The sequence below is a fragment of the Falco rusticolus genome, chromosome 9 (assembly GCF_015220075.1).
Source record: "Falco rusticolus isolate bFalRus1 chromosome 9, bFalRus1.pri, whole genome shotgun sequence".
NCBI lineage: Eukaryota > Metazoa > Chordata > Aves > Falconiformes > Falconidae > Falco > Falco rusticolus.
In genome coordinates, this window is record NC_051195.1 from 26,423,735 (window position 1) to 26,449,553 (window position 25,819).

At 40.0% G+C, this 25,819-nt stretch overlaps 1 protein-coding gene across 4 annotated transcripts in view; it reads right to left on the minus strand.

The window, feature by feature from the left end:
• Window positions 1–547: 547 nt before the first annotated feature.
• Window positions 548–25,819, minus strand: part of LGI1 (leucine rich glioma inactivated 1) — a 30,675-nt gene continuing 5,403 nt past the window's right edge. For 2 of the 4 annotated variants that reach the window (XM_037399166.1, XM_037399168.1), the window contains exons 2-9: window positions 12,427–12,876; window positions 11,965–12,036; window positions 8,070–8,141; window positions 7,895–7,966; window positions 3,757–3,828; window positions 2,382–2,551; window positions 1,802–1,966; window positions 548–1,722 (exon numbers count right to left, since the gene is read on the minus strand). In XM_037399166.1, coding sequence (XP_037255063.1) covers window positions 905–1,722; window positions 1,802–1,966; window positions 2,382–2,551; window positions 3,757–3,828; window positions 7,895–7,966; window positions 8,070–8,141; window positions 11,965–12,036; window positions 12,427–12,617 — 1,632 coding nt within the window. In that variant the 5' untranslated portion in view covers window positions 12,618–12,876 and the 3' untranslated portion in view covers window positions 548–904. Of the gene's footprint in view, window positions 1,723–1,801; window positions 1,967–2,381; window positions 2,552–3,756; window positions 3,829–7,894; window positions 7,967–8,069; window positions 8,142–11,964; window positions 12,037–12,417; window positions 12,877–14,021; window positions 18,898–25,819 lie in introns of those variants that run through there. The other 2 variants (XM_037399167.1, XM_037399169.1) reach the window with 2 other exon arrangements.

Consider the following 25,819-nt stretch of genomic DNA (forward strand, 5'->3'; position numbering starts at 1 on the left):
AATTCATGCAAGTGACGTGTGACATTTCAGATACAGAAATGATGCTAGCTGAAAAATAAGCTGTGCTTCAAGATTTCAGCACAGTAAGAGCCCCAGTGTTACAACAGATTTGTTTTGTGCTGCCTCAGGATGAGATGGAGAAAGGCAGACCTTTACATCACCTTTTATTCTGTTGATTTCTTTGTAAAGTTTTAGAAAGTCAAGTTCTTACAGGGATACACAGTACAAAGCCCCATCCTACAGCTGGATCTCTATAATGGAACCCTCCATTTTGCAATTGGTTCTATATAACTGAATGCTTTTTTCTGGGTGGAGTCCTGTTTAAATCAGTGAAGCTTCACATAAACGCAAGGATATGTCCAGGTGATAATTTATAGGATTAGGGTTCAATGCTGTATTTTTATCAAGAACTTATTATTATTATATATAAAATCCACCTGACTTTTGATATTGTGCAACAACACTACATTGGGCAATATACCTTCTTGGGTTTATTTTATATGTGTATAATATATACACAAATAAAAAGTATCACCTGCAAATAATATTTGGAATGTGAAAGACACAAAATGTAAACATTTTATTTGGCAGTTGTTTCAAACAGGTGAATAAATAAATGGAAAAGTACATCTTAATATTTCTTACAGCAACAGATGCAGTTGCACACATATTTACATATTGTGGATGCAAAGAACAGTTAATTTAATTTCTTTTTGTTAAAAAATGCAACTTCCAACACCACTAGACTTGACAATTAAAGATGAAGATACTAGTAATACTTTGTTCTAGCAATCTCAACTTTTAAAGGCATTCATTTGGAAGTAAGATAAGAGAGTCATCATGCATTTAGTTCATTTTGTCCACTTATGGTAGAAAGTCTGATGTAATCTCAGAATTATGAGTGTCATGCGCTTAAGTCAACTATGACATGTTTGTAAATCAATGTAGTTCCCTTAAAACTTGAAGCAAAGAGAAAATCTCGTTTATCGATGGAGACATGTATGAAAGATCTTGGTGCCTGTACGTTTAATTCTTGAAACTTCACAAATTTTGCCTTTTCAGCATCCCAATAATAGACTTGAGTGAAAGAATAATCACTTCCAAGAATGGCATATTGATAATTACTTATCTGAAGCGGTTGGAATACCATTGACCCTCGGGATGGCATCCTTTGTAAATCCAGGAATGCTGAACCACCCCATTTCATTACTTTAGAGTCCCCAATAAATCTTGTTAAGCAAATGTATACATCCTCTTTCACTTTGAAATGTTTCACAGCATATGCATCTTCCATATCTTGGATATCAAAACGCTTAACAAATTCATTTGTTCCTTTGTTCCATTGATATATTACAGGTCTTTGGGAACTACTTGACAGAATTAAATGTGGTTTGCCAGATATTTCAAGATACTCCACATCAGTATCTCTGTACCAGGCGTGCAGAGACTGATGGGAATAAAATCCATTCCCATTCCATTTGTAAACCGTGGTGAAACCGGCCTTTGAACTGTCTGCAACAACAAAATACCAGTCTTCAGCAATCCTGAAAGTTTCGATGTCATTGGGTTTTCGGATTTTAAGGATTTCAATATCTTGAATTTTTATAAATTTACTAGCAAAAATATCTCTTTTATATATGTGGGAGCCTCCAAACAGCTGTGCGACAATGACATACAGCTGACTCTCAATAACTATAGGTTTACACACAACAGTTGAAGTACCTATAAAAAGAAAAAGACAGGGTTAGCACCACTTGTTGGACCAGCTGTTGTAATGTTACTTGTCGAGCAGTGTTAGTACCTGTAATGTTGTCGTAATTCCTGAACATCACTTCTACATGGTCCCATTCAAGAAAGATGCATTTTCCAGTAAAAGGCTGAGCAATAACCACGTGTTCATCATTCATGTATGAGAAAGTATCTACTGACAGAGATTGGTATGGCAGGGACTGATAAACTTCAAATTCTGCAAAAGTGCACACAACATATAACTACAGAGATACTTTCCATATTGTACTTAAAAACATCTGCTTAACAGATACCGGTTTATTACAAATTACAGTATTTCATCACTAGTCCAATTTTCCGTTTGATAAAGGAGCACTGCCACTTGTTTTTCAGTCATTCTCAATAAAGAGATGCTGGTTTATGGTCCAGTTCTTCAAATCCTTATATAGTATGTTGAAGTCTGAGTAGAAACTGCAATGTAAGACTCCACTCGCAAGTGATTCACGTCAGACTTCCACCTGCACAGGATTCATATTGATTTTAGAGAAAGTTCCATCCACTGTGCAGACTACCTGCAAAAATGGACCCTGGAATAAAAAAATACAGAGCTTTGACTTTAATTTAACAAGAATAAATAATTTGAAGCACATTACCTGTAATAATGCAATCAAATTCTTTTGGAGAGAGGCTGTTGATTTTGCGCTTCTTATATTCTGGTGGGCTTTCACAGTAAATGTCTTCAACAGTTGCATTGGTGCTGCCCAGCCATTCCACTAACCACTTCAGTTTGCAGTCACAATTAAATGCGTTGCCTCTAAGATCTCTACAACAAATAAATCATGCATTGAAAGTAAATAGTCAGCTGATGTATTCCTCCTTGCAGGACAACAATAGGCTGGGCTCTTGTTAAATATGTGCCCTCTGCTTATTCTCAGTTGATGCCTTCCTGGCTTAATTTGTCCTGACCCATAGTTAAATCTACATACCAGAACCCACACAGATTTAATTATATTAAGGTAACCAAGGAGAAGTTAACTTGATGATCAGTAGGAGGTGTTTGTTGATTTCCCCACGTTTACAGGTACACAAAAGCCTTGGACCCATATTTCAGGAGGTGGTTTCTTTTGGATCACCCTTTCTGAACAAAAGCATTCTAGGTAACAAAACTGCAACTACTGTGACCTGACGGTCAGCCAGTCACTATTTGCTACGTCCTTTAGAAATATTCATTTAGGGCTTTAGGAGACACAGGCAAAGGAGTTCTGTTCAAGTCTTTTACAGCTGTCTTCAGTCAGGTGTCAGATCGTATGTACAGGAACAGGCAAGCGCCAGGACCACTGTGTAACCACCTGGCCATGATCAGTCATGCCAAGTAACGCTACTAGATACACCGACCATCTCCACATCTTACTACTGCAGCTTTACACTATGAATTCAGCCTACCTCATTAATACAGGGAGCAGGCAAAGGATGTTCTGCACTTATTATCCCAGATCAGATGAACCAGAATTTGATGTGTTATAAACAGGACATATTTCAGTGAAACAACTATAGAGGTTATCTGTTTATCTATATTTTGTATTTTTACTGGTATTTAAGTTATATATTTGAACAAGTTCAGGTTTTGGGTTGGTTGCAATTAGATTTAGTATGGGATATGGTGCTTACTAAGACAAATGCTCTTGTGATAAAAGGTAACCTTCCCAGAAATTACTTGCATATATGCCATGCTCTCTCATGCATCCCTAAGGATACTTTCTTCTTATGCACCAAGTCTCAATGAACATGCAGGTCTCTTACATAACCACTAACAATATTACTTATCTTCATAACTGGTGGAATATTCAAAACTAAAGCAAATTGCCAACTACAGCAGACAAAACCCAAGCCTACCCATATTGGGCAGGCTCTGACCAGAAATAAGATCCCATTACTGGCTATCGGTTTGAATGGTTACAGAGAATAGTGTCTGAAATAATCTCTTTATATTTTTAGTATAATTATTAGATAAATTAAGTGCTTTCTTACACATTTGTTAAAGAATCCAAGCCTTTGAATATGTCTTTTGGAAGCGACTGGAGATTATTATTTGCGAGACTCCTGTAAAAGAAGACACTTCAGTATCAGCGTTAGTTCATGAAATTACACGTTTTTGCAAGATGTAACTGTGTGGAATTTTTTTCTTAAGGCAAAGAACCCTGGTATTCTCCAGCACTTAGTTCTAAAAGATTGCTTTTATGAATAGCTCATTTACTTTGTGACTTTTTCTTCCACTAAAATGCCATGCCTTCTTTTGCCTTCTCACTCTTCAGCAGCCTTGCAGCATTTAGAATACTTAGCAGGGTAAAAAGTGCAATCACCTCTCATGTTTTGCCAATACCATTATTTAAAAACAATTAGTCATGACTGGATTTACTGATATTTCCCTCATGAGATAGCAATACCTGGTGTTCATATTACTTCGGTTTCCCCACTTCTGGAAAGAAAACCTTAACACTAGTTTTCATTCCATTGGACTTAGGTTTAGCTCATAGTTTTTGGAAATATGCAGTGACAGCGAAGAAATTGCTGACTGGCATGAATTTCTTTCCTGGAATAGGGGGGGGGTGTGTGTGTGTGTATGTGTAAGCATGTGTGTCTGAGACCAGCAAAAACCTGCTGTTAATTCCCAGTGTTTAATGTTGGGAAAACTCGATTAAATTCAGTGAGTATTCTAGTAGTAAAAGTGATAAGGAAACATGAGCAGGCTTTGAACAAGCAATATATTACATTTCAGTCAGACACCTCTGTGTGAGTCCACCAAAGGTCTGGGTTCTCCAAGATGTCACTGAGGTCATGAAAGGAAAAGAATGATGTTGTAGGGTATAGATTATGCCTCTTTTGATTAACCAAATTATTTATTGCTTATGAGAACAAATGAAAATGGAAAGAAATCAGTCTAGTTTAAGATCCCAGTTAGAATCTGTAGCTAGTAAAACTTAAAACCTCTTTCAGTTTCACTTGTAAACGTGAAAATTATTTAGTAACTACAATTTCTCTAGCCAAGCAAAGCCATTTAGGCATATACTTAAATTCAAGAACAGGCTGAGATGTACTAGGTCTGCTGGCTCATTTAAAATTAAGTGTTTGCCTTATCAGGAATTGTAAATATGGGACGATGCCATTAGTCCATTCTGACTTCACCACTTCCAAAGTACCTCCGATTGTAACACTGTTTGGTGTACTGTGCTTCACTTACGCTTCATTTTACACCCAAGGGCAATTCTTTAAAAGTCAAGTAACTTATATGGAGAAAACTAAGTATACTTGCAAGCTGAGGCAGGTTTGATGCCCTACATATTCTTTATATATTATTATACAGCAAACTGAAAGGGATGATGTACTTGGAAGTAGCAGAGGTTCAGCACTGCCATGGGAATATGACTAACAGAAACATTTACACAAGGTTTATGCATTTGCATGGTTTAGTGCTGGACTTGGCAGTCCTGGGTTAACAGTTGGACTTGATGATCTCAAAGGTCTTTTCCAACCTAAATGATTCTATGATTTTATGAAAATTATATGTTGTACATAGAAATTACTGTACAATCCTAACTGTAAGGTTTTGGCATTAAATTAGAAAATTAGTTTTAAAAATGATATTTTTTCTTTAATTTTTCTGTTCTTAAATCTACTCTGAGCAGAAAATAAATTGTGTTGCATAACAATAAATACTTAATGGCTCTGTTTTACAATAAGGACACAGTATAATCATCAAAGTTAATTGCAATATAAAAATACAAATGTTTGGATAGCTTACTGCATTGCAAAAGGAAGAGAGTAGAATAAATAGAATAAAGTTCATCTTCCCCTCCAACTTCATGGAACTCAATTTTATGCTTATTTACTATGATTCTTTTTAATATATTTTATGTACACAAGTACTCTCCTGTTTCTTAAATGAGAGATGCCTCGGGGTGCCAAATGATTATTCTTAACGTGTATATGCAATTTTCCCAAAGGGTGGGGATCAGTTCTGCAAACAGATTAAACTAGTCACATTCTGTGGTTAATGGACCTGCCTTTGCAGTTATTTTCTGCAGATTTCTCATTGTCTTCATGAATACCACTCTATGCAAATAGCAGCATGATGCACAAATCCATGTCCCAAAAATGTGCATGCAACCACATGCAAACCACAGTGGCTCCTCAAACATGGTTCTTTTACATACGTTTTCTCTTATGAAACTGCTGAAGCATCGCCCGAAACCAACACAACAGGCAAGACAAGATGTTACTCTTGGACTGTATGCTCTGCGGAGACAAACTGTGCCTTTCTCGGTGTTAGAAAAGCCATTTGCTCACTGGGAGCAACAGCTACTAAATAAGTAAATGAATGTGATAAATAATGTACTAGACCCATTTGTGAATATACAACTATTCATGTGCATAAATATTTTGAAGATAAGTCCAAGTGACCAGTCTTACCCAATTATCTGCCTTTTTTAACAATGCTATGATTATGCCTGTACCTCTAATATGGATTTTTCTGGGATGAGCACAGTGTGTTTACATATCTTTTTCCCTCTTCTCTCTTTCCTCTTCCCCAGGCTTACAGCCATTCTATAAGTAACGTTAACTACACAAGAAGTCACAGTAGGCTTGGTTTCAGCCAGCTGTGAGTCCTGTCTGTTCTGACCAAAAAGGGAAGAGCAAAGTGCTTTATGGTACATTTACTACATGGTGAATTGCAGTTCAACTATTATATTTATGCATTAACTATTTAAACTGGAACCTTTGCTTTCTCTCCTGTGTCAAAATATATGAAAGAAAAAGTTAAATGACCCTGTTCCAAAGCCCTCTTGGAGATTATTGTGTTAAGGCCAAAAGGTCAGAATCCACTCCCCTGCCTATGACACCACCTCCGCCAAGATATATGCTTCAGAATACAAATGCTCAGAGCTGGGTATAAACCTATGTCAGGCACACCCCATCCTTTTCATACAATATTTTTTAATTTTTATGTTTTCTTACCATACATATTGTATTTTCAATACATTTCTCACTTGCTAAAATATAATTCTTACTAAAAGATAAACTTGATGTAAGATAAGAGACAAAAGCCTGTCTAAAAATTGTCTGGATGGCTCCAAGCATGAGGATGCTACTTTTGCGTTTGCAGTGAAATGTTACAGGTATTTGCTGCCAGTGTGCGTTCCACCTGCTGAGCACAGCACAAGAAGTGCCTGGGCTGGTGTGAGCACTGGAAGCGTCGCTCCCAGCAGCCGCATTAGCATCCAGGGTGCATTTGACTAATTCCCCCTTTTGGCTAATGCAGCAAGGGGTCTGCAGCATGTCAGAGGGCAAGGGTTGGCCATGTTTCCAGGATAGCTGAAGGGCTGAGCAGCCACACGAGGAATGTTAAGCAGACCCCAGTGTCAGTGTTTGACAGATCCTGATCGTGAGATGTTCTTGCTCACGTTCAAGAGAGGACAGGGTGCAGTGCAGGGCTTTGAAGCCAGTCCTGCTGGAGTCTAAAGGCTGCTATGCCTTACAGTTAAGTGGAAGAAGTGGATCAGTAAGTCACAATAAAGGCGCTTTGCTGCAAGCCTTCTATTTAAAATTGTTCGGGGTGGGAATTTGCAAATTTGATTTGGTCAAATTTTGCTGGATACAGTTAGCAGCTGAAGTGGGTGTGGGTACAGACAGTGATGGCCTGTCCCAGGAATGGCTGTAACGTTCTCCTGGATCCACACCAGACTGGGGTGCCTGGGAAAAGGTGTGCATCCACCTCTCAGACCCTCACCACCATGGCACCTCAATGGTGACCACAGCTCTCACCTTCCTCCTCTCCAAGTCCCAAACTAGGACTCGCCTCAGCAGTGCCAAGCTTCCCGACTCATCCTCCTTCCAGCTTAGCTGGAAATCCCTGGTGCTCTGAGGAGAGAAAGTCAGGGAGCTACTGCCAAACATGTACTACTTGGAAGTTGTTTGGGTCCTGGTCTTCTACACATAAGACAGTTTGGAAGTCTTTGGTGGAAACAAAGATTAACATTCTAATTAAATTACTGTTAATACTGCTTAAACAAACGTGAACAGCTATATGTCAAAATGCGCAATTCAACAACACGGTGGTTCAGTTATGATATTAAATATACCGAGTAATATATTCAACCACTTTACTTACAGGTGAATTAAAGATTTCAGTCCTCTGAAAGTATTTCTTGAAATTGACTTAATGCTGTTGTTCTCTATGAACCTGTAATGGGTCGCAAAGTCATTCTGGTCAAAGCAATGCCTGGAACTCGGAAGCCCACCCATTCTATTCAATAATGCCAGGAAATATACTTTTGTCCACTCACAAATATTCTAGATGAGGAAGGCCCATGAAAGCATCATCACTAATAACATCGAAAGTGTTGGATGTAAACAACCTGCAAAAAGAGATGCAAAACAAAAAACCATTAGGCTATTAGCATCTTTAGAAAATGATTCAGCAAACCATGGTAGGCCAAATTTCCACTGCCTGGTTTCATGGTTTTGTCTGCGTAAGGCCTACAGGATTGTAAGGCTGATATATCGCACCATAGTCTGGTGCAAAGGGAAGGACCCAAGAACCCTTGTTTGCCTACTGGGGCCATCTGATAAAATTCCATTGACTTCTGTGGGATGTAAACGTGGGTTTATCATGCCAGTAAAACAATGGGATTGTACAAGTGCCACTGGAGACATACTTGGATGACAATGAAATGTTCAAGTACTACAGAGGTCTAAATTGTCTTGAAGAACATTAATTGTTGATGACAACATAGGGAAAGCATCCAGCTGGTTAGCCAGACATCAGGTTGAATTTGCACCACTGACCGACAGGAGTTAAACTTGTGAGCATATTTGACCTGAGGGTATGGAGAAGTTGCTGAGAAAAAAATGTAAAATCTCTTAATTTAGTCAGTGTTCAGACCAGAACTATGTATAAGACCACATTATACCTGCTGGAGATAGCTCTTAGTGAGTGAATGTATTTTTCATCCATCCAGCAGTAAAAATACCAACAACACATTTAATTTTACATAATTTTGTAAGCTTTAAAAGTGGACTAGCATTGATTTTTCCAGCTTTATTTATGCTTATCAGACATGTTTGCATTTGTCCATTTTAATTCAGCTCTGGACTGCCACACCCTTCATATGGTGAGGCATTGTCAAGTACGATGAACTTTATGCCAGTGAAATACTAGATGCTCATCTAAACTTTATTCAGTTGGACCTGATGGATAAATAGATTTAGACTATGACATCCTTAGGCATTCAGGAATGTGAGATTTCCAAGTATGAATTAATACACTTAATGAATTAATCTCTTATTTTGAAGTCTGCATTAAGAATAAATCACAGTTCACTTATTTTCTCACTTGGCTATTGCAGACTGCTTTTTCGCTATAAATATGTTTCTTTGTATGTATGAAAAATATAAGCAGGAAATTCTCCTTTTTTGTTACAAACAATGAATGCTTCCCTTTCTTAGAGAAAATAAGTATTTTTGTAAAATCTCTGAACCAGCAAGCCAATTTAGTGTATCTGCTGCCTGCAACTGATTTTACTTTTCTGATGTGATTTCATTGGATAATTTTTCCTTTTGTGCACTCTACCCTCCTTATAATTTAAAGAACAGGGTGGTATCTCTTTAAATAGTACAGCTGTTTTAGAGATAGCCACAGGCTTATAGCATAGGTCTTGCACTTGGTGAGCTCACTCGCCTCCCATCTCGTACCTCCCCCCAGTGGCTGTATCACACATATTTGATGCACAAAGTGGCTTTTCACCCACTCTCTGACCTCAAACACCAAATCTGCTTGATCTGTGACCCACCAGCTAGTTGCTTCTGGGGACAGAGGCTGAATATCCTGCACTGTAGCTAGGAACTATATTGCTTAGCAGGAACTGTACGCTGCTAGCAGGTATGGATCCTGGTGCCATGATTACCTATAGGCTTTCATGTCATCAGTTTGTAAGGGCACCCTCAGCATACTGCTGATACATGGAGTTACATGTGATAGAGATGAGAGCAGGGAGATTTTCTCTACATTTAGGGAACACTCCTGCTGGCACTTCACCATATGTATTTTTGTTGTCACATGAAGAGCAGAGAGCATACCATCCATACTACTCAAGAAAAAAAAAGCTTTCCTGGCCTAGGACTTATGAGTAGTGTTTAGCACAGACTACGATTTTTCCAGAGACCACTGCCGCTACTACAGTAAAAACAGTAGTAAATAATAAAGCAGCAGGTATAGTCCATGCTCAGAAATGTCTGACTGGCATACTGGAGATAGTGAGTTACCTTTGTACTTTAAACATGTAATGCGGGAGACTATCATATGGAAATACATATAGGCTGCTAACTCTTGCTGTTGGCTAAATTAAACCTACCAATACAGCTATGATCGTACAAAGCTAAAACTTACTTTAATTTTTAATTAACCTGAGTTCTCCATGTTCTTATTTCCCTTACTATCTTCTGCCAAAGATGGAAATTTTTCTTTCCCACAGGCAAACTGGAATATTGGCCTCACGGATACAATCCTGCTCCTATGGTCTGTGCTCAAGGAGTCATTTGCCTTAGATCAGCAGCCTGACTTCCCAAAGATGGCAAGCAGCTCAGCTACCATGTCAGAAATATATCTGGAAAACAGATCACTCATAGGCCATAATGGAACAACACCTGATTTCCTGGGGTCAGAGCTTTTCTTGCAGCATTTATTAACAGCAGCTTAGAACGTGCGTTTCAGTGTACACCAGACCACACCAATTATTACCATTACCAAAATGCCCCAAGCTGTTGCCAGACCCTGCTGTGCCAGGCACTATAATAACTCAAAATAAGGTGACTGTGCCTGTCCCACTCCACCCTACCCAATTCTGCCTCCCTGGGAGTGGGATCGCTAAGTGTAGGTGGCACATCGTAGCCAAGAGAGATGATGTCTTACTCACTCTCTTCAGATACAAGCTCCACCAATGCTGCTATTTCTTTTTTCTTTCCTTTGAAAGGCCCATTGCAGGAATTACGTGAAATGTGTCCATTTTATGATCTGTGACCACCTGGGAAAAGCTTCTCGGGAATAAAGCACCATGGAAAAGCATTTAGGTTTCCATAGTAACTGCATTTACCTATTTACTCTGTATCCAAAATTGTACAGTACGTCTGCACCTCCTTATGAGCTCCACTTGAGGTAGCAGAGTACAGCTGGGGTCAGGGCTCCCGTTATGGGCGCCCCAGCAGTTCATCTAACAGCCCTAGGGCTCCGATGCACCCACGCTGCAGCCCTGGCCACACTGCGGGTGCACGGGAAGTCAGCCTGGGACAGACGTCCAGTTTCAATTCTGATCTCACATCGGGGAGTCTGTCGTGCCGGATCTCTGAGACAAACCCGGGTGCGTGTCAGGCTGGCAGCACATCCACTATAAACAGTTCAGGTTACACCCCCTCTGCCTCCGTATAGCTCACAATTATATAATCGCATACCCACATTTCTAGGAAAGCCTGTGAGCCTGTGAAAATCCTTCCCAAAATGCATCTAAGATTTAAACATCCCAAAATACTCTCTTTCTGTGTATACCTCATCGATGTATTTGATTTTGAAATAACTGCTTAATTTTTTTTAATCGGAAGAAAACCTTCCTTACTTTTCTGGGTTTTTTTCCAAAAAAAATAACAAAATAACAAATAGGGTCAAATCCAGGCGCGATGAAGGCAAAACTCCCACTGAAGGGACTAAACTTCCACAGAAGTCAATGGCAATTTTACATGGAAAAGGACTTCAGGACCTGTCCCACTGCAATGAAGGGCCTGATCTGAGGGGTTCTGAGCTCTCCATCAATGGGAGTTGCAAATGGGCAGCTATATACTGGGACCAGGACTGCAGAAAAGAAACACCAATAGTTATTGCAATGCTGAAGTCCCTCCTGTAATGTTAATTAAAGTATAATGAAGATAGCATACGTTCTGTCACCAAAAGCTTCAGCATGTAATCATTCAAAGTAGTACTGACAACAAATAGCCTTGCAAAATACTGAGTAGATACTTTGAAAAAAATTAAACATGCACTATCTTTCAAATTGCTAAAAAGTCCTGTATTTTGTCATCCAGTGAACCTTCTCTTGCTGTTTCTTACAAAATTAATACTGAGATCCTTTCTTAAATAATTATGGATACATATACATTTCATAACAAAAATTGTATCATATAAATATTTCTCACAGAAGCTGCAGAGATGGTGTGAGCAAAAAACTCCCTTCTGGGATTTTAGTAAAAGCAGATCTCACAAAGGATCTGGAAAGAAGAAAAAAACAACCTTATATTAATGTAGTCTCTTATATCCATGGTTATAATACTGATCTGGTCATCACAGAGAAATTTATTTCTATAAGTAAAAAAAAAAACAACCACCAACCCCCAAAAATTAATGTTACAGGTTTCATGTAGTATAGAAGGAGGTATAAAATGGTATGTGTGCACATACACAGACAGACAGACAGACAGATGAAAGAGATGTAAAAATCAGGATTCAAGGATGCAGCACAATTTTAACACATTAGCTGATGATTCTGAATGCTGGAGGTACTCCCTGCAGCAAGCATCCTTCCGTATGCACTGAAAACACCACACATCCTAGTTCATTTTAAATCATAAATTAAATAACCAAATGCTTACAGCCCTTACAGTGAGATAACATCAGGCGGAACGCTGCGAGGAATAGATCTGGCATTTTCACATAAAGCATTATCTTTGGTACAAGTACACCAGGCAGGACATTTTGGCTTCACTGGTTTCTTCCCTTCAGTCAGCAAAAGCACAGATAAAAGGCATAAGAAATAAGCAATTCTTCTAAAGGGTCTGCTGGCATTTCCCATTCTTTTGATCCGCTCTCGTTCCAGCCAGTTGAAAGAATATCCCAAAACATGAACAGGGGTTCTTTATTCAGCCATTGGATGTCTTTCTATAAGTCCAGGTCAATATTTGTCTCTGCTTTCCCAACCCTTTTCTTTCTCTTTCACTCTGTTTTTGTAGACAGAAACCTGCAGCTGATCTGTATGTTTCCACTCACTCATGCAACGTACTGCTCAGAGAAGAGACCTGCGAGGTGCTGTAAGATGGGGAAAATCCAACCGGCTGAAGGGAAAAAAAAAGAAGGGAAAAAAAAAAAAAAAAAAAGACTTGCATCACCACAAAAACACCAAGCACAACACAGCATTAGATTGCAAAGTGATGTAACTGAGAAATACACTGCTTTCTGTTTTCACAGGGAGGCCCTTTCCCTGTTGCCAAAAATAGTACAGCATTATGTTTTGCTGGTGGGTGGGTGAGTGGGTGTGGGGTGGAGTGTATGTGTGTGGGGAGAGAAATCAGTCATCTCTTACTGGATCCCTACAACCTCGTGAACCTTTGAGAATTATGCTTCACATACTGCAAGCAGCAGAACTAACGGCAGTATCCACAGGAAAATGAAATCGAGTGAAACCATCAAAAGCATTGCTGCAAAAGCTGTTAGATTAATTTTTATCCTTAGCCCTTATTGCACATATTTGTACCACTGAAAAACAAGCTGCCACACATGGAAAATATTACAACGTATGAGAGAATGCCTACAACTGTCATTCCTAAACAAAATATTTTCTCATGCAAAATAGACCCCAACTGCTGCTTTTTTTTTTTTTTTTTCTTTAATAAATAAACCCAAACATTCTTACTTGTTACATGTTTTCTGAGCTGGTTAAATAAAGTGGATCAAGCACTGTTCAAAATGGACAACATTAATTAAAAATTCAAGTTAAAAAATGTATTTGCTTGGAGACTGGTTTGATAATTTTAGATGGCAAAAAAGAAAACTGTTTAAACAGCAGCTATGTTAAACCTGTAGTTAAGAATGGACCTTCTGTGAAAAGTGACAGGTTAGGGACAGATTTTGATGGCAATAATGAATCTTTACAATGCTGCCTGGAGGCTGCAATTGAAATTAGTGCTAGGTGCAGTATGAATACTCTGTAAGGTACAGTCCTCAGCCTGACAACTTTACAGTAAACTACATTAAATATTTTATAGGGAACTTAGGCAGCACCTAAGTGTTATTCTATAAAGAAGGGTAAGACAAAAGTAATGGATGCCAAATAGCTGGAAAGCCATATGGGATGATTTTTTTTTTCCAATATGGGATTGCTATTAGAAGAGTTTAATAGGTCTTGACACTTCCCTGTCAGACTGGCAGCACTGTTTATGTTACACAGATCACAAAACCTCATGATACAGAAGTTTAATACCGTCATCGGCTCCTTCATGTAGGTGCTGTCTTCTCACCAGGCAGCACTTGATCTCCTGATGAGGAAAGTCTCTTCTTGCCTTCTGGTTACTCCTCCGATTCCGCATGGCAACCTGGCTCTGGCCCATTGCTCCTGCTCTACAGGTCACGAAACCTCAAGACCAACACTGTGCTGTGTCTGTCTTCCTCAGGACCACCACCAGCAAGGCCCTAGGGCATACCCAGGTATGAGTGCCCAAAGGAATTTCATACGCTGTGGGTGAAAGGTGGCAGAGGGGAACGACAGCCTGCAAAACTGCAAGAAACTCAGCGTATGGAACCTAGGCAGGACCCCAGCGCTACTGAATCCTTCCCTGGGTGGTGGCTGAGGGCTGCCTCCCTGGAAAGAGAGGAGACCCACTGAGCTCGCAGCAGGTGGTGGGACTGCATCCTCTGAGGGACTGGGGCTGGCCAGAAATGTCCAGAAAGCTTTCAGAGGCAGAGGGCCCCTCCAAAGGCCCTGCTGGGAGAGGGAGCAGGCTCCGGTGCCTGTGCGTTGGCATGCTCCCCGTCCGGCACCCGTCCGTGCCTGCGGGAGAAAGGGCAGCCCATGCTTTCTCAGCTCCCTCCCTCTCTGTGCTGTGTTTTTGTACAGCTCTTTATTAATTTAAGTGTGGGCCTGTGTTTTTGCTCTTAAGAAAATCTTCCCTGTCAGCAGTCTCTCCTGAAGCAGGATTGACTTCAACTAGGAGTGACACAGAGCTGCATTATTTCTGAGCCCTTCCACCTTTCGTAAGAAAAAGGTACAGAATTACAGTAACCAAAACACTGAAATCATTATAAAGCAAATATCGATGCCTTCCCCTGGATATAAAGGTTACTTCTTGCTCTGGAAATTGTCTAAATGTATGACTGAGAAGGGAGCTGGATTTGTGAGACTTGCATAAGTAGGGTACACATCTTCTCCCCTCCAAGATGTCCAAAGGCACAGACTTTGGTGAGGTGAGAACGGAAAATTCTCTAACTTTTATTCTGAAAGAGAAGAGGCCTGTTGTTGTTTGTTTGTTTATTCCTGGCAAAGCTACCCATTGCCATGGCAATATGTTGCCACTGATGGTGAACCCCCTTGTTTAATTTCCTTCGGCTCATTCACTGAACTCCACCATCAATTACTTAGGCATTTCTTTTTAGTTAATACTGCAGCCACATTGTGAACCCCCTGAAAACTTCGCAGTGTAGTGGTTTTTTGGTAACAAAAGCACATTCTGCAGCAGAGCAGTAACCGGACTCCAGTTTTGTCCCTGCAGAGAACCGCCTCGAACTTAGTCGTCTATTCCAAACTACATGCCAAAACAACCTCGTTTTCTCCAAAATTGCAAATATTATGGATATTTGTAACAGCTCTGTAAAAAGAGAGGCACAGATCCCGTTTTCTAGGGGCCTTTTGTGCCAAGCTCAGCATCTCGTTTCTTGCCATGTAGCAGTTTAAAAACAAATCGGTCCGTGGATGTTCAGTGGCATAGCTGGTGGCCAGGGCTGCAGCGTTTGGGGCGCCCGTCCCCGTGGCACGGCCGCCTGTCCGCGGCTGTGGGCGCAGGGCTGGCCTGCACGCCCGCACCCGGCGCTGCCGCCTTCCCGCCTTGCTGTGCCGGTGCGCCAGGTACTGCTTAGGCACACGGCGATTCAAAAATGTATTTATTTTTCTTTCAGCAAGGTTCCGGCAGGGGGGATGAGGGAGTTGCGGCTCGCCTTACTCGGTCTGCTTCCCATCCTTGGACTACGTTTTCGCCGAAGAACCTCCACCTCGCCGTGCCGCGGAGGTGCTCGCTGGCCCACGTGTTCCGCTATGGGCACGGACGCACCGTGCTGGCTGCCGCTCCGGGCTCGGTTTCGGTACCGAGCGGGCCGGCAGGTCCCAAAGCGGACCTGAGCGGGGCCCCCCTCACCGCCGGGGCCGGCGCCGCCCCCCCGCGGCCCGGTATCCCGGCAACCCGCCGCGCCGCAGCCCCGCCGCTCCCGGCCCCTTGCCTGCTCGCTCGCCGCGCCGCTCCCTTTTAGCCCCGCCGGCCCGAGGAGGAGCCCGCCGGGGTCAGACGGGAGGAGAAGCCCCCCAGGGCCAGACGGCGGGGAGGGGGAGTGCGGCCCGGCTTCCCTGCGCCTTCCCCGCGCTCTGCCGGTGCCCGCTCACGGTTTGCGCCCCTGTGACAACGGAGGCTCAGTCACCCGCCGCTGCCCTCAGCTTGCTGCTTCCTGCTCTTCGTTAACGTGCTGTGGTGTTCCACCTCGCATTTTGACCAGAGCTAAGCAAGCCTTATCACCTCCCACACAGTCACCGTTTAGGCTAAGACTCAAATGGCTTATTTCTTCCAAGGCTGCCAAATTGTTTGGTGACAGCAATTTTTGGCAGCAGTCGACCATCTCACAACTGGCCTGGTGCAGCTGCATGAGGGAGGGTCCCGAGTTACAGGTCCTTATGCTAGCTGGCACCAGGGGTATTCACCTGCCATTACTTGTGTTCTTTGGTCAGACTTGGCACAACTTCTGTGGCTTGATTTCTAGACCAAACACAGGCATTTATTATTATCCGTGTTTACTAAAAATACACTTTTAGCAAGTATTCTCACCTATCTGGTTAAAATGTGGCTACTTCTATGAGTAAACCTGTTTGCTAAAGTATTTGAAGACAGCAAACACTAATGCTCAAAACATAGAGCCAAAAATTAGTTTAAAAAATATTTAATACTTTTTTGAGATATTAAGTCTGCTCCCCTGACTATATTTGCATTAGCGCAGTATGTTTTCATTACCAACAGATGACAAAATCTTAATAAGCTTCCTGTGGTCTTGTGCGTGCTACCTTTCCCTTTGCAGATACATATACTGTTACAGCTATCCTTCATTTCATCCCGCTTGTAGAAAATTGTGTTGCCTTTTCTATACCTAGGTGAGCTGCCTGCACACACATGGCCTAATCCAAAATCCACTGATGGTGATAGCGAGATTTTAATGAACTTTACTGTGCTTGGTGTTAGGCCCATAATATTACACCACACAGATGCGTAACAGTCTGAATCACACCCCAATATTCAAGGGTCTCCTAAAGAACAAAACATTGTCATTGCTATGTTACCACTGGAGCAGGACTTTGAGATCAAAGACTCCTACAAAACACCTCATGAGTCTGAGCTTTCACTTTCCCAGTGCCACCCTTTTAACAAACTCTGCAGCAAATGGCAAATATAAAGCAGCTGAGACCAAGGCTGTACTTCCAATAAACAAAACTAAGTCTTGTGAATTCTAAACAGTTCTGAAAAGACTATGCTTTCTAGTAGATTGGGCACCAAAAGCCATTGCCAGGAAGAAGCCTTCTGTAGGTTAGGCATAATAAAACTTGAGATGCTTTTACAACAGTTCATAGCGCAGGCTAGCTTGGGTACGATCACAGAGCTACACAGAACTTTTTAGTTGGAAAGTTCTTCTGACTTTGCCCTATCTTGTCTATACAGGTCTGTATTACATGTATCCTTCTTTATTACACCACGAGAATTTCATTAAAAGCAGAGCAACTAGGCCAGTCCCTTTGTCAAAAAGCTAAGGAAATGGCTACTTAATTGCTGCCAACTTTAGAGGGAAGAAAAACTTGGAGGGTGGTCTCCTTTCCCTTGCATAAAGTAGCTAGTTCACAGTTGGCCGAGAAGTCAGAAGTGATAATCTCTGAAATGAGTCAGGTTTAAGCTCTCATGGCGATGCAGAACACCTACTCCACTGAACATATCCTGGTGAGTGTGCAGGTGGCTCTAGGCCTGCTCACTGGCTTAGGTACACCAGAATTTGAGCAACAAGAAAAAGTATGTCAGGAGAGAGATACCATTATCTGAACTGTGATTCTTTAAGAAAAACAAATGCACAATGTATTTCATCCAAAGAGAAGCTAGGCAAAATTAATCTATGTTTTTTTTAATTTTGTTACAGCCTAGGACTTCTGACATCTTTATGATTCTTGATGCTTTATTTTTCATTGCACGTTTTTAAATAGTAAAGGATATTAGAAATTACCTCAGAAGACACTTTAAAGCTATAGGATTTCTGCCCCTTGTGATTTTTGAAAGCTGCTCTCAGGCTGGGGAGGGTCTAGGGAGGACATCTCATCCAAGCTCCTGGGTAAGCAAGAGGGACAAAGGCTAAGAAGCTAGATATGAAGTATCCAGAATGTACTATGTTTTGATATCACATGACTTTTGAACCAGTATCACAAAATTTTAAGGACTTAATGCATCATCTTTGAATAGCTGATATTGACAATACTGCTAACATTAAGTGTGTTTACATGTTCTGCAGGATGCCCATTCACGCTGGTCAGGCTATCTTCCAAGGCAGGCAAGTAAGTGCCACAGCTCCGTGGCTTTACCTTATGTAAGTAAAGAAAAAGATCAGAAAAACTATCAAACAGAAAAATCCATTAACTGTCCTCAGGTCAGACATGGACATAACCTGAACTACCGGACTGCCCCTTTACTATGAGAAAGACCCCACAAGTTCTATTGATCTTGTTATGTATTGACTCCCAGTTTCCTCTGGGGTTGTCTGTTCCTGCTCCTCCAAATGAGATTGGATGCCTGTATAAATCCCTGAGCTGGGATTTCTTGCTCTTCCCTAGTTCCTGCATTCTGCTAGGCTTTGCAACACACAATCCAGTAGCATGAATGAACTGCTCTCCTGAGTACTAGCTGCTTTTCTCCAGAGCTAAACAAATAGTTCCTGCTTTGTTTCTGTTCTCTGTGTTTTGCCTTGAAAATGCTGACAATGGATATTTGGAGTTGGGGGGGAAATGAAAAGAGCAAGGATATGAGCTCCAGAGCAAAGGAGAGCCCAATTCAAAGATGTATGAGGCAGTGGTTCGCAGCAGGAGTTGAACCTGTAGAGGGATGTATTAAGAAAGGAAACAATGAAAAAGAACACCAGGTTTTTACTTGCTGTAGAAATCTGCACTTTCTAAATCTTTCAAGAAAACTTCCAAGAAAATTTCTCTGTAATTTATACTCTGGGAAGATCAATACCTCATGTGTGCAAGGTTGGAAACGGGGACACTTTTCAACCAGACAACATGCCTATCCACTTCAGCAGAACTGACAATCAGATGCGTCACCTAGCAAGCATCCTGCCATAAGGAAGGATGGCAGCCTCTCAGGAATGAAAAGTTGTGTTCAAATACACAAGTCACATTTTTGCCTTTTTTTTCCCTACACAGCCCAATCAGACATTAAAAGCATGACACTACTAAGGGAATCTATGCTTAATATATAATTTGAAATGGTCTCGTGACATCCAAAGGAATCGATGTGTTGATATTGAGAACACAGTTCTGTGCAATGCTTTCCTTAATGGGATGGATTCTCTCTTCCCCACTCTTCCATGGGCTTTTGGTTCTGCCCTCTTCCACAGCTCGCTACTAGTGCTTCTGGTTCTGATGTTATTCTCTAAAATGGGATTAAACAAATGATCTAGTAAAAGAACAAAACAAAACAAAAAAACCTAAACATGCCCAAATCCTTCCAAAACAAAACAAGAATTGCTAGAGCCAGAACAAGCAGCTGAGGACACAAGCAGGGAGCGTTGGTTTCACTGTTAGAGAAAATGTATAGGGAGCCACACAAGTCCGAGGGGCAGTTTCATATTAGAAATGCTCACAAACATTTAAATGAACCATAGGACAGAACTGGTGGCAAAATATCTCAGTCTGGACCAAACAGGACAAAATATGAACCTCATAAGATGCCTTAGTATTTAGCTAGCATTGTTTAAAAGTTATCATCTAACTGGAGCACAGACCCTCAACAAGTGTATACAAACCGACACTTGATAATTATTATCTCCACTCTGCCAGCCCCTTGCACTATTTATTAATTTAGTAGTTGTTCACAGGAGGTATCCTTCATGCCTACAGTAAAAATAAGAGGGATAGAAAATCCAGACCAGTAAGAACCCTTTATCCGAAACAAAATGTCCCAGATTTTCTAGCATGAGCAAGTGCTTTCTACAGACCCAAAACAACATACCACTGTCACTGTAGCTAAATGCCATTTAATTGGCAGCTAGAAAAGTCTATAATACATTTCTTCATGGAAAAATGTTTGAGCTCTTCTAGTTTGCCAAGATGCTAATTAAAAACAGACGGCATGTTATAAAATCCTTTCCTTGACCTGTACTATCTTACATTGCCCTTCTGTACTTTTTCATGGCATTGGCTCTCTGCAGAATTACTCTAATCTTTATGAACTTGTATTTAATTTTCCTTGTTATTTTGCAGACAGAAAAAAAGTAACTAAATGTTATTTATTTAAATGTACATAGGAAATGTGTTTTGTTACATGGCAGAGATAACAGGCTTTTGAAGAGAGAATCTTTACTCATTAAAAACAGAAGGTTTCTACATCCTGAATAATTCATAATGAAAGAAATCTTAGTGCCACTGAAGTCACTGAAATAGTTCAAGTAAAAGCCTCACTGGAGTGCCACTGACATAATGAATTGCATGAGGACGTGCCTCATGAAACACGTATTAGTGTTTCATCAGTGCTAATCAAAATGCTTTACAAAGTGAGGATTTGGATCAGCACGGAAACATTTTAAGGGGTCATCAGTGATAGCGCCACAAGTGCATTTTACTGATGTTTTTATTATTCTTAATAATTCAAGAAATCTGGAAAAATACCTTGTTTCAGTAACAGTTAATCCCTTCTACCTCCAGCAAATACTAGATCTGCCTGACACCCCACCTGACCTTGTGGTAGGCACGTTGGCACTGCACAAGCCCAGCGCAGATTCTCCATCAAATGAGATACCACACCAAGCTGAACTCCCTGGTCTCTTTTCCTTACAAACCACATCCCCCTGCAGAGGAGACTCTGGAGGGCTGAAGAAGTCCATCACATCTGTTTGCTCATATGCCAACATGCTATTTACTCAGTACAGCTTTAAGAAAGGATTTGCTCTCTTGGCTGCTGGCTCTCTCCCTCTGCAGTGGGAGAGCAAAACCGACAAAACATTGTTATCTAAGAACTGGCTGTAGTTTTAAATGTAATTTTCATAGCAACCAAGAGATACATGTTTTAGTTATAACTGCTCAGAAGCTAAAGGATTTTCCCTACCTTGAGCATGGTAACATTCACATTTCGAGCTTACAATGTTGTTTCCGTGTCACTTTTCTAAGACAACAACCCAAATTCCATAGAGCTGACTTTCTTCTAGACACCAATCACTTTTAGGCATCTCTAAGTTTCCACTGTTGCTGCCCTTGTGATTTAGGCAGAGTCATTAAAACTGGAGGGTCTAATTCCCAGCCTTGATATAATACATCAGTAAGAAGTAATAAGCTCCTTCATGAAGCAATATAGCTCCCCAGCTAAATAAATGGCACACGCTACTGATTAAACAAAGGCGTATGTAGCTTTTTTCCTAAGCATTTTTTGAAGCAAACAGATAAATATGTAAAAGAAAAAGAGAAAGACAAAACAAGGGGAGAGGGAACTGAGAGCAGTAGAGACATCTCAGAAACTGAGATCTTAGACCCCCCGGCATTGGAAAGGAGGACCTGAGAAACATCCCCAAAGAGCAACTTGGCGCAAGTATTGGCTGAAAAGAGCTTGGAGCTGCAAATAGCCTCCTGCTCTTCAATTTGCTCTTCACTCAGGGAAATGAGCGCTATGTATTCTTTGCAAATAAAGACCATATCAAAGACACCTGATCCCATTAACAATTTATTTTCCTAAACAGAACAATCTGAAATAATGACTTTTCAGATAACTGCTCAGGTGAGAAGCAGTAACAATGCTCTCTGCTTCTGACACCTCTGTCTCCTTGAGGGGAGGCAGATCTCCTTTCATATACACATTATATATGTATTAAGATATCTCTCTCAAGGGCTATATTTAGCTTTTATTCACAGGCGAGCACCACAACCACTTATTCATTCTTTTCATGCTTTACCTGCTGTTTGCAAGGCTGCCCTGATGCTAAAAATAGCTTCGCATGTTAGAGGAGGGTTGCTATAGATTCAGAATGGGTGATGTTAGGAAGACAGCTAAATCCCTCTTTGCTGAGGACATGGAGGATCCACATGGATGCAGCTGACAGGCAGCTGTATTATTATCTGTGACCTGGGCTGCAGTGCCCTTTCATAATGACTCGCAGGCTCGAAGGTTCAGGTGTTTGTGTTGTTCTAAGACTGCACTGAACTGCAAATCAATACAAATCGTGGATGTCACCATAAGTATAAGGCTTTGGATTTCATACTGTAGTCTTAGATCACAGTGCAACAGTATCTTCATATATTAATAGCGCATTAGCTTCTTTTTAACTGGGAAAAAAATTTAATATTCTGTTGTATGGGCATATTTTTCTGCAGGCATTGACATCTCCAAGTAAGAAAATATCAAAATGCTTTGCTAGTTGTTCTTACTATAGAGTTGAAAGGATGACAATTCATCATGTATTTGATTACTTTCAAGACAGCAATGAAACCACATAAAAAAATTGTACTACATACTGTTGTTTTGAACTTCTGGCAGTGTGTCCTCTGACAATGCTGACAAAGCTAATGTTAATTTTGGAAGTTACCTTCCTGTCTACAACTTAATGGATAGTGCAAGTGGAAACTGCTTATACATAACTTTCCAACTCATTTACTGCATAAAATAGTGAAGTGTGCTACAGGTAAGTGTCATTTGATTGTTAAGGTCATGATACCTATGTTTTTGAAATTTGTCTGACAAAAATTTTGGAATCATAAGAAAGATTTTATTTTGTCAAGCTTGAACATGTGGAATTTTTGAGGACTGTCATTAGAACACAGTTATCTCTACAGTCTGCAATTAAAAGTGTCTTATTATCCATCTTTTAGAAATCACTTTTCTGCATTAGGAGAATATCACTAGTTGCATCCTTTCAGGGAGATGAGGATAAGATAAATGAAGATAGCAAGTGTCTAATAAGACTTACTTTTCTTTCATAATGTAGTAAAATCCTTCCAAATGGTAACAACCTGATCTTGAATTTGAAGGCATTATACATAAATTAAAGGGCAAGCTGCAAGAAAGAATGGATGGCAAAATACTGGTCATTAAAGCAACACCGATGTGGAAACATGGGAGTTTTATTCCACAGTATAAATTAGCTCCCAAACATGTAGTAAAACCGGTTCATTTCTGTATACAGAATACCTCAGATTTACTCAGCTACATTAACTTTCTAAAAAATTAGGTGATTTTAGACAATTACAATGAAAAGTTACAAGCTCAACAGAAAATTTTATGAGAAAAATTATGCTTCAGGAGTCCCATATTACAAACTGAATTTAATGTTTCATCTCCAAATACCAATTTTCCTAGTTCTTAAAACTTGTGGATGGATTATGCCCATATCTAAGATAAATGAGGTAGTCAGAAGAGTGTTTTCCTTTTGTTAACAGACTCAGATTATAGAAACCTGCCAAATACTGACTTTATTAAGGCTGAGTTTCAAACAGAAGTTGATTGTGCAGGGAGAGAGTGGCATGGAGTGACTAAAAAGATTATTAAAATATTTTAAAGCAGATCCTAATATAACCTCAAATAATACGCTCCATCTTATAAGAACTGTATATCTGAGGACAGTGTAATGCAAGCTTGAGAGAAGATTCCATCATATGCTAAAGGAAATACTTTTTCACTCAAATCTCACTGCACATCCTGACCCTTATCTTTCATGTAGTTATGTTTTATTTCCATTCAAGAAAGGCAGTCATCTAGATATATAACTGTTAATACTTTAACATATCACTTGCAAATTGAATGTGGTTTCAGCAAGTAGCAGGATCTCCCCCAAGGTACAAGCTGGAATATTTCTTTTTACTTGATATAGATAGATTCCTCAGCAGTTTTTTGAGTCTGCCTTCTTTACTTCTAGAGCTGTGGATATCGCACAGCTCAGTATTGCTGGCTACAAGTAACATAACTTGATATTTGAAACTAAGCTAGACTAATTGTTCCCATTTAGGATCATTATCCTTCCCATTCCACCTACGTGCCATGGCATGAATAGGATCCCGACAATACTTTCAATAGAAAAGTAGATTGTATTTCAGTACTTTATGTCTGAATGGTATTGGTGATTAACTAACACAAAATTGTATTTAATTTGAAATATAACCCCTATTATTTCCAAAATCTGACAATCAGGAGTATACTTCTACTAATGAAAGGTCAGTTCTAGCAGAATGGCTAATGGTATTATTAATTAAATGAGGTCTCACAGTGGTATTCTATAAGCATGTTCACAAAAAAAAAGTGAAACAGGAATTTTTACTGATTTATCCTAATTCACTGCTCAGAACAGCCTCTTTATATCCCTCTATCCTTCAGTTTCCACTAAACGATCAGCTGTTGATCACCTCAACCCAGATACTATCAACCTCTGCAGGCAGTTACTGTACTACTTTACTGTGTCAAGTAATCTCACTGAAATCGTAAGATGAAATGCAGGTCGATTCTGTGATCGTTACACCTTATTATGCTCTTATACCTTATTTTTTAAAGTCTATCTATGAGATTCCAAACAATTGATTACACACTGTATATTGCAAATAACCCCTGCTACTAAGTATTTTCTTTGCTTGTGAGACAACCACTGGAAAACACTGTGGTGAACACGCCTGGCCAGCTGCGTAGTATAGTTTGCAGGACTGACCTTGATCGCTGGATTAAGATCTCAACTTTTGGTTAAGTTAAGATGCAACACATCTTTTTCTAGAATGCTAGCTATACAAACAGTGCTTAACTGCTTCTATGACTCAGAGGATAGAAACTCATCATTTACCTTTTTATACAGAAGACTTTAGATTCCATATATTCAACTAAAAATTATTTGTATCTCCCCTCAATCCTCATCAGAAGTGAATATACATACATACATGGTAGATGTTATGCACAAAAATGTGTATAAGGAAACAAAGGAATGCATATCTTTTCCACCACTGTTTAAAAGTTCAATGGACTGTAATTTTCCTCACATATTATTTTTATTTTCATAAAATCAGTGGGAAACAATGTAATTTACAGAAAACAAGTCGGTACTTATTTGTCAGTTGGTGGGAGTTTTTATTTCCACTTTATTGTATTTCCCCACTGTTGCTTATTATTTTCTTTCATTTTTTTATTTACATAATAACTCTGATACCAAACTGGAAAAAAATGTATTTCCCCTTTTCTTGGACTTATGTATTTGAATGCCATCAGTCACTTTCCACCATAGCAGATCTAGACATAAAAGCAGGATTAAGCATTCTTTGCTGTCTTAGGAAAATGTTCATACTTTGGGGAATTTAAGCATACTGCACCTCTAAAATCTCTTCAAATGAAAACTGGAACATGGAGGAGTTGGTTTCTGTATTCCACTTATTTCAATGTAGGCTGATAAAACTAAGAAGTAATATTTTGTGCATATTGATAATTACTTTTTAATTAAATTCCTGATCAGCTAACGTCACTACACTTGTTTATGCATGCCTACGTGCATGTGTAGGCTTTGTTCTCAGCAGAGCTGCTAGACTGTAAACTCTCAAAATTACCTGCCACACAAGTGTGGCATTGACAGTGACAATTAAAGGACACTAGACAGGAGTCTACATAATATATCTCTAAGGGGATTTATTAGGCAAAATTCTTTACTTTTTGCAAAAAACCCCAAACTTCAGAGATAATATGGGAGGTTGCTTCCAATAATTATTTTTTGATGAAAGTCTGCTTTATTATTTCCGTAACCAGATCAGTTAGGCTTTATAGGGTC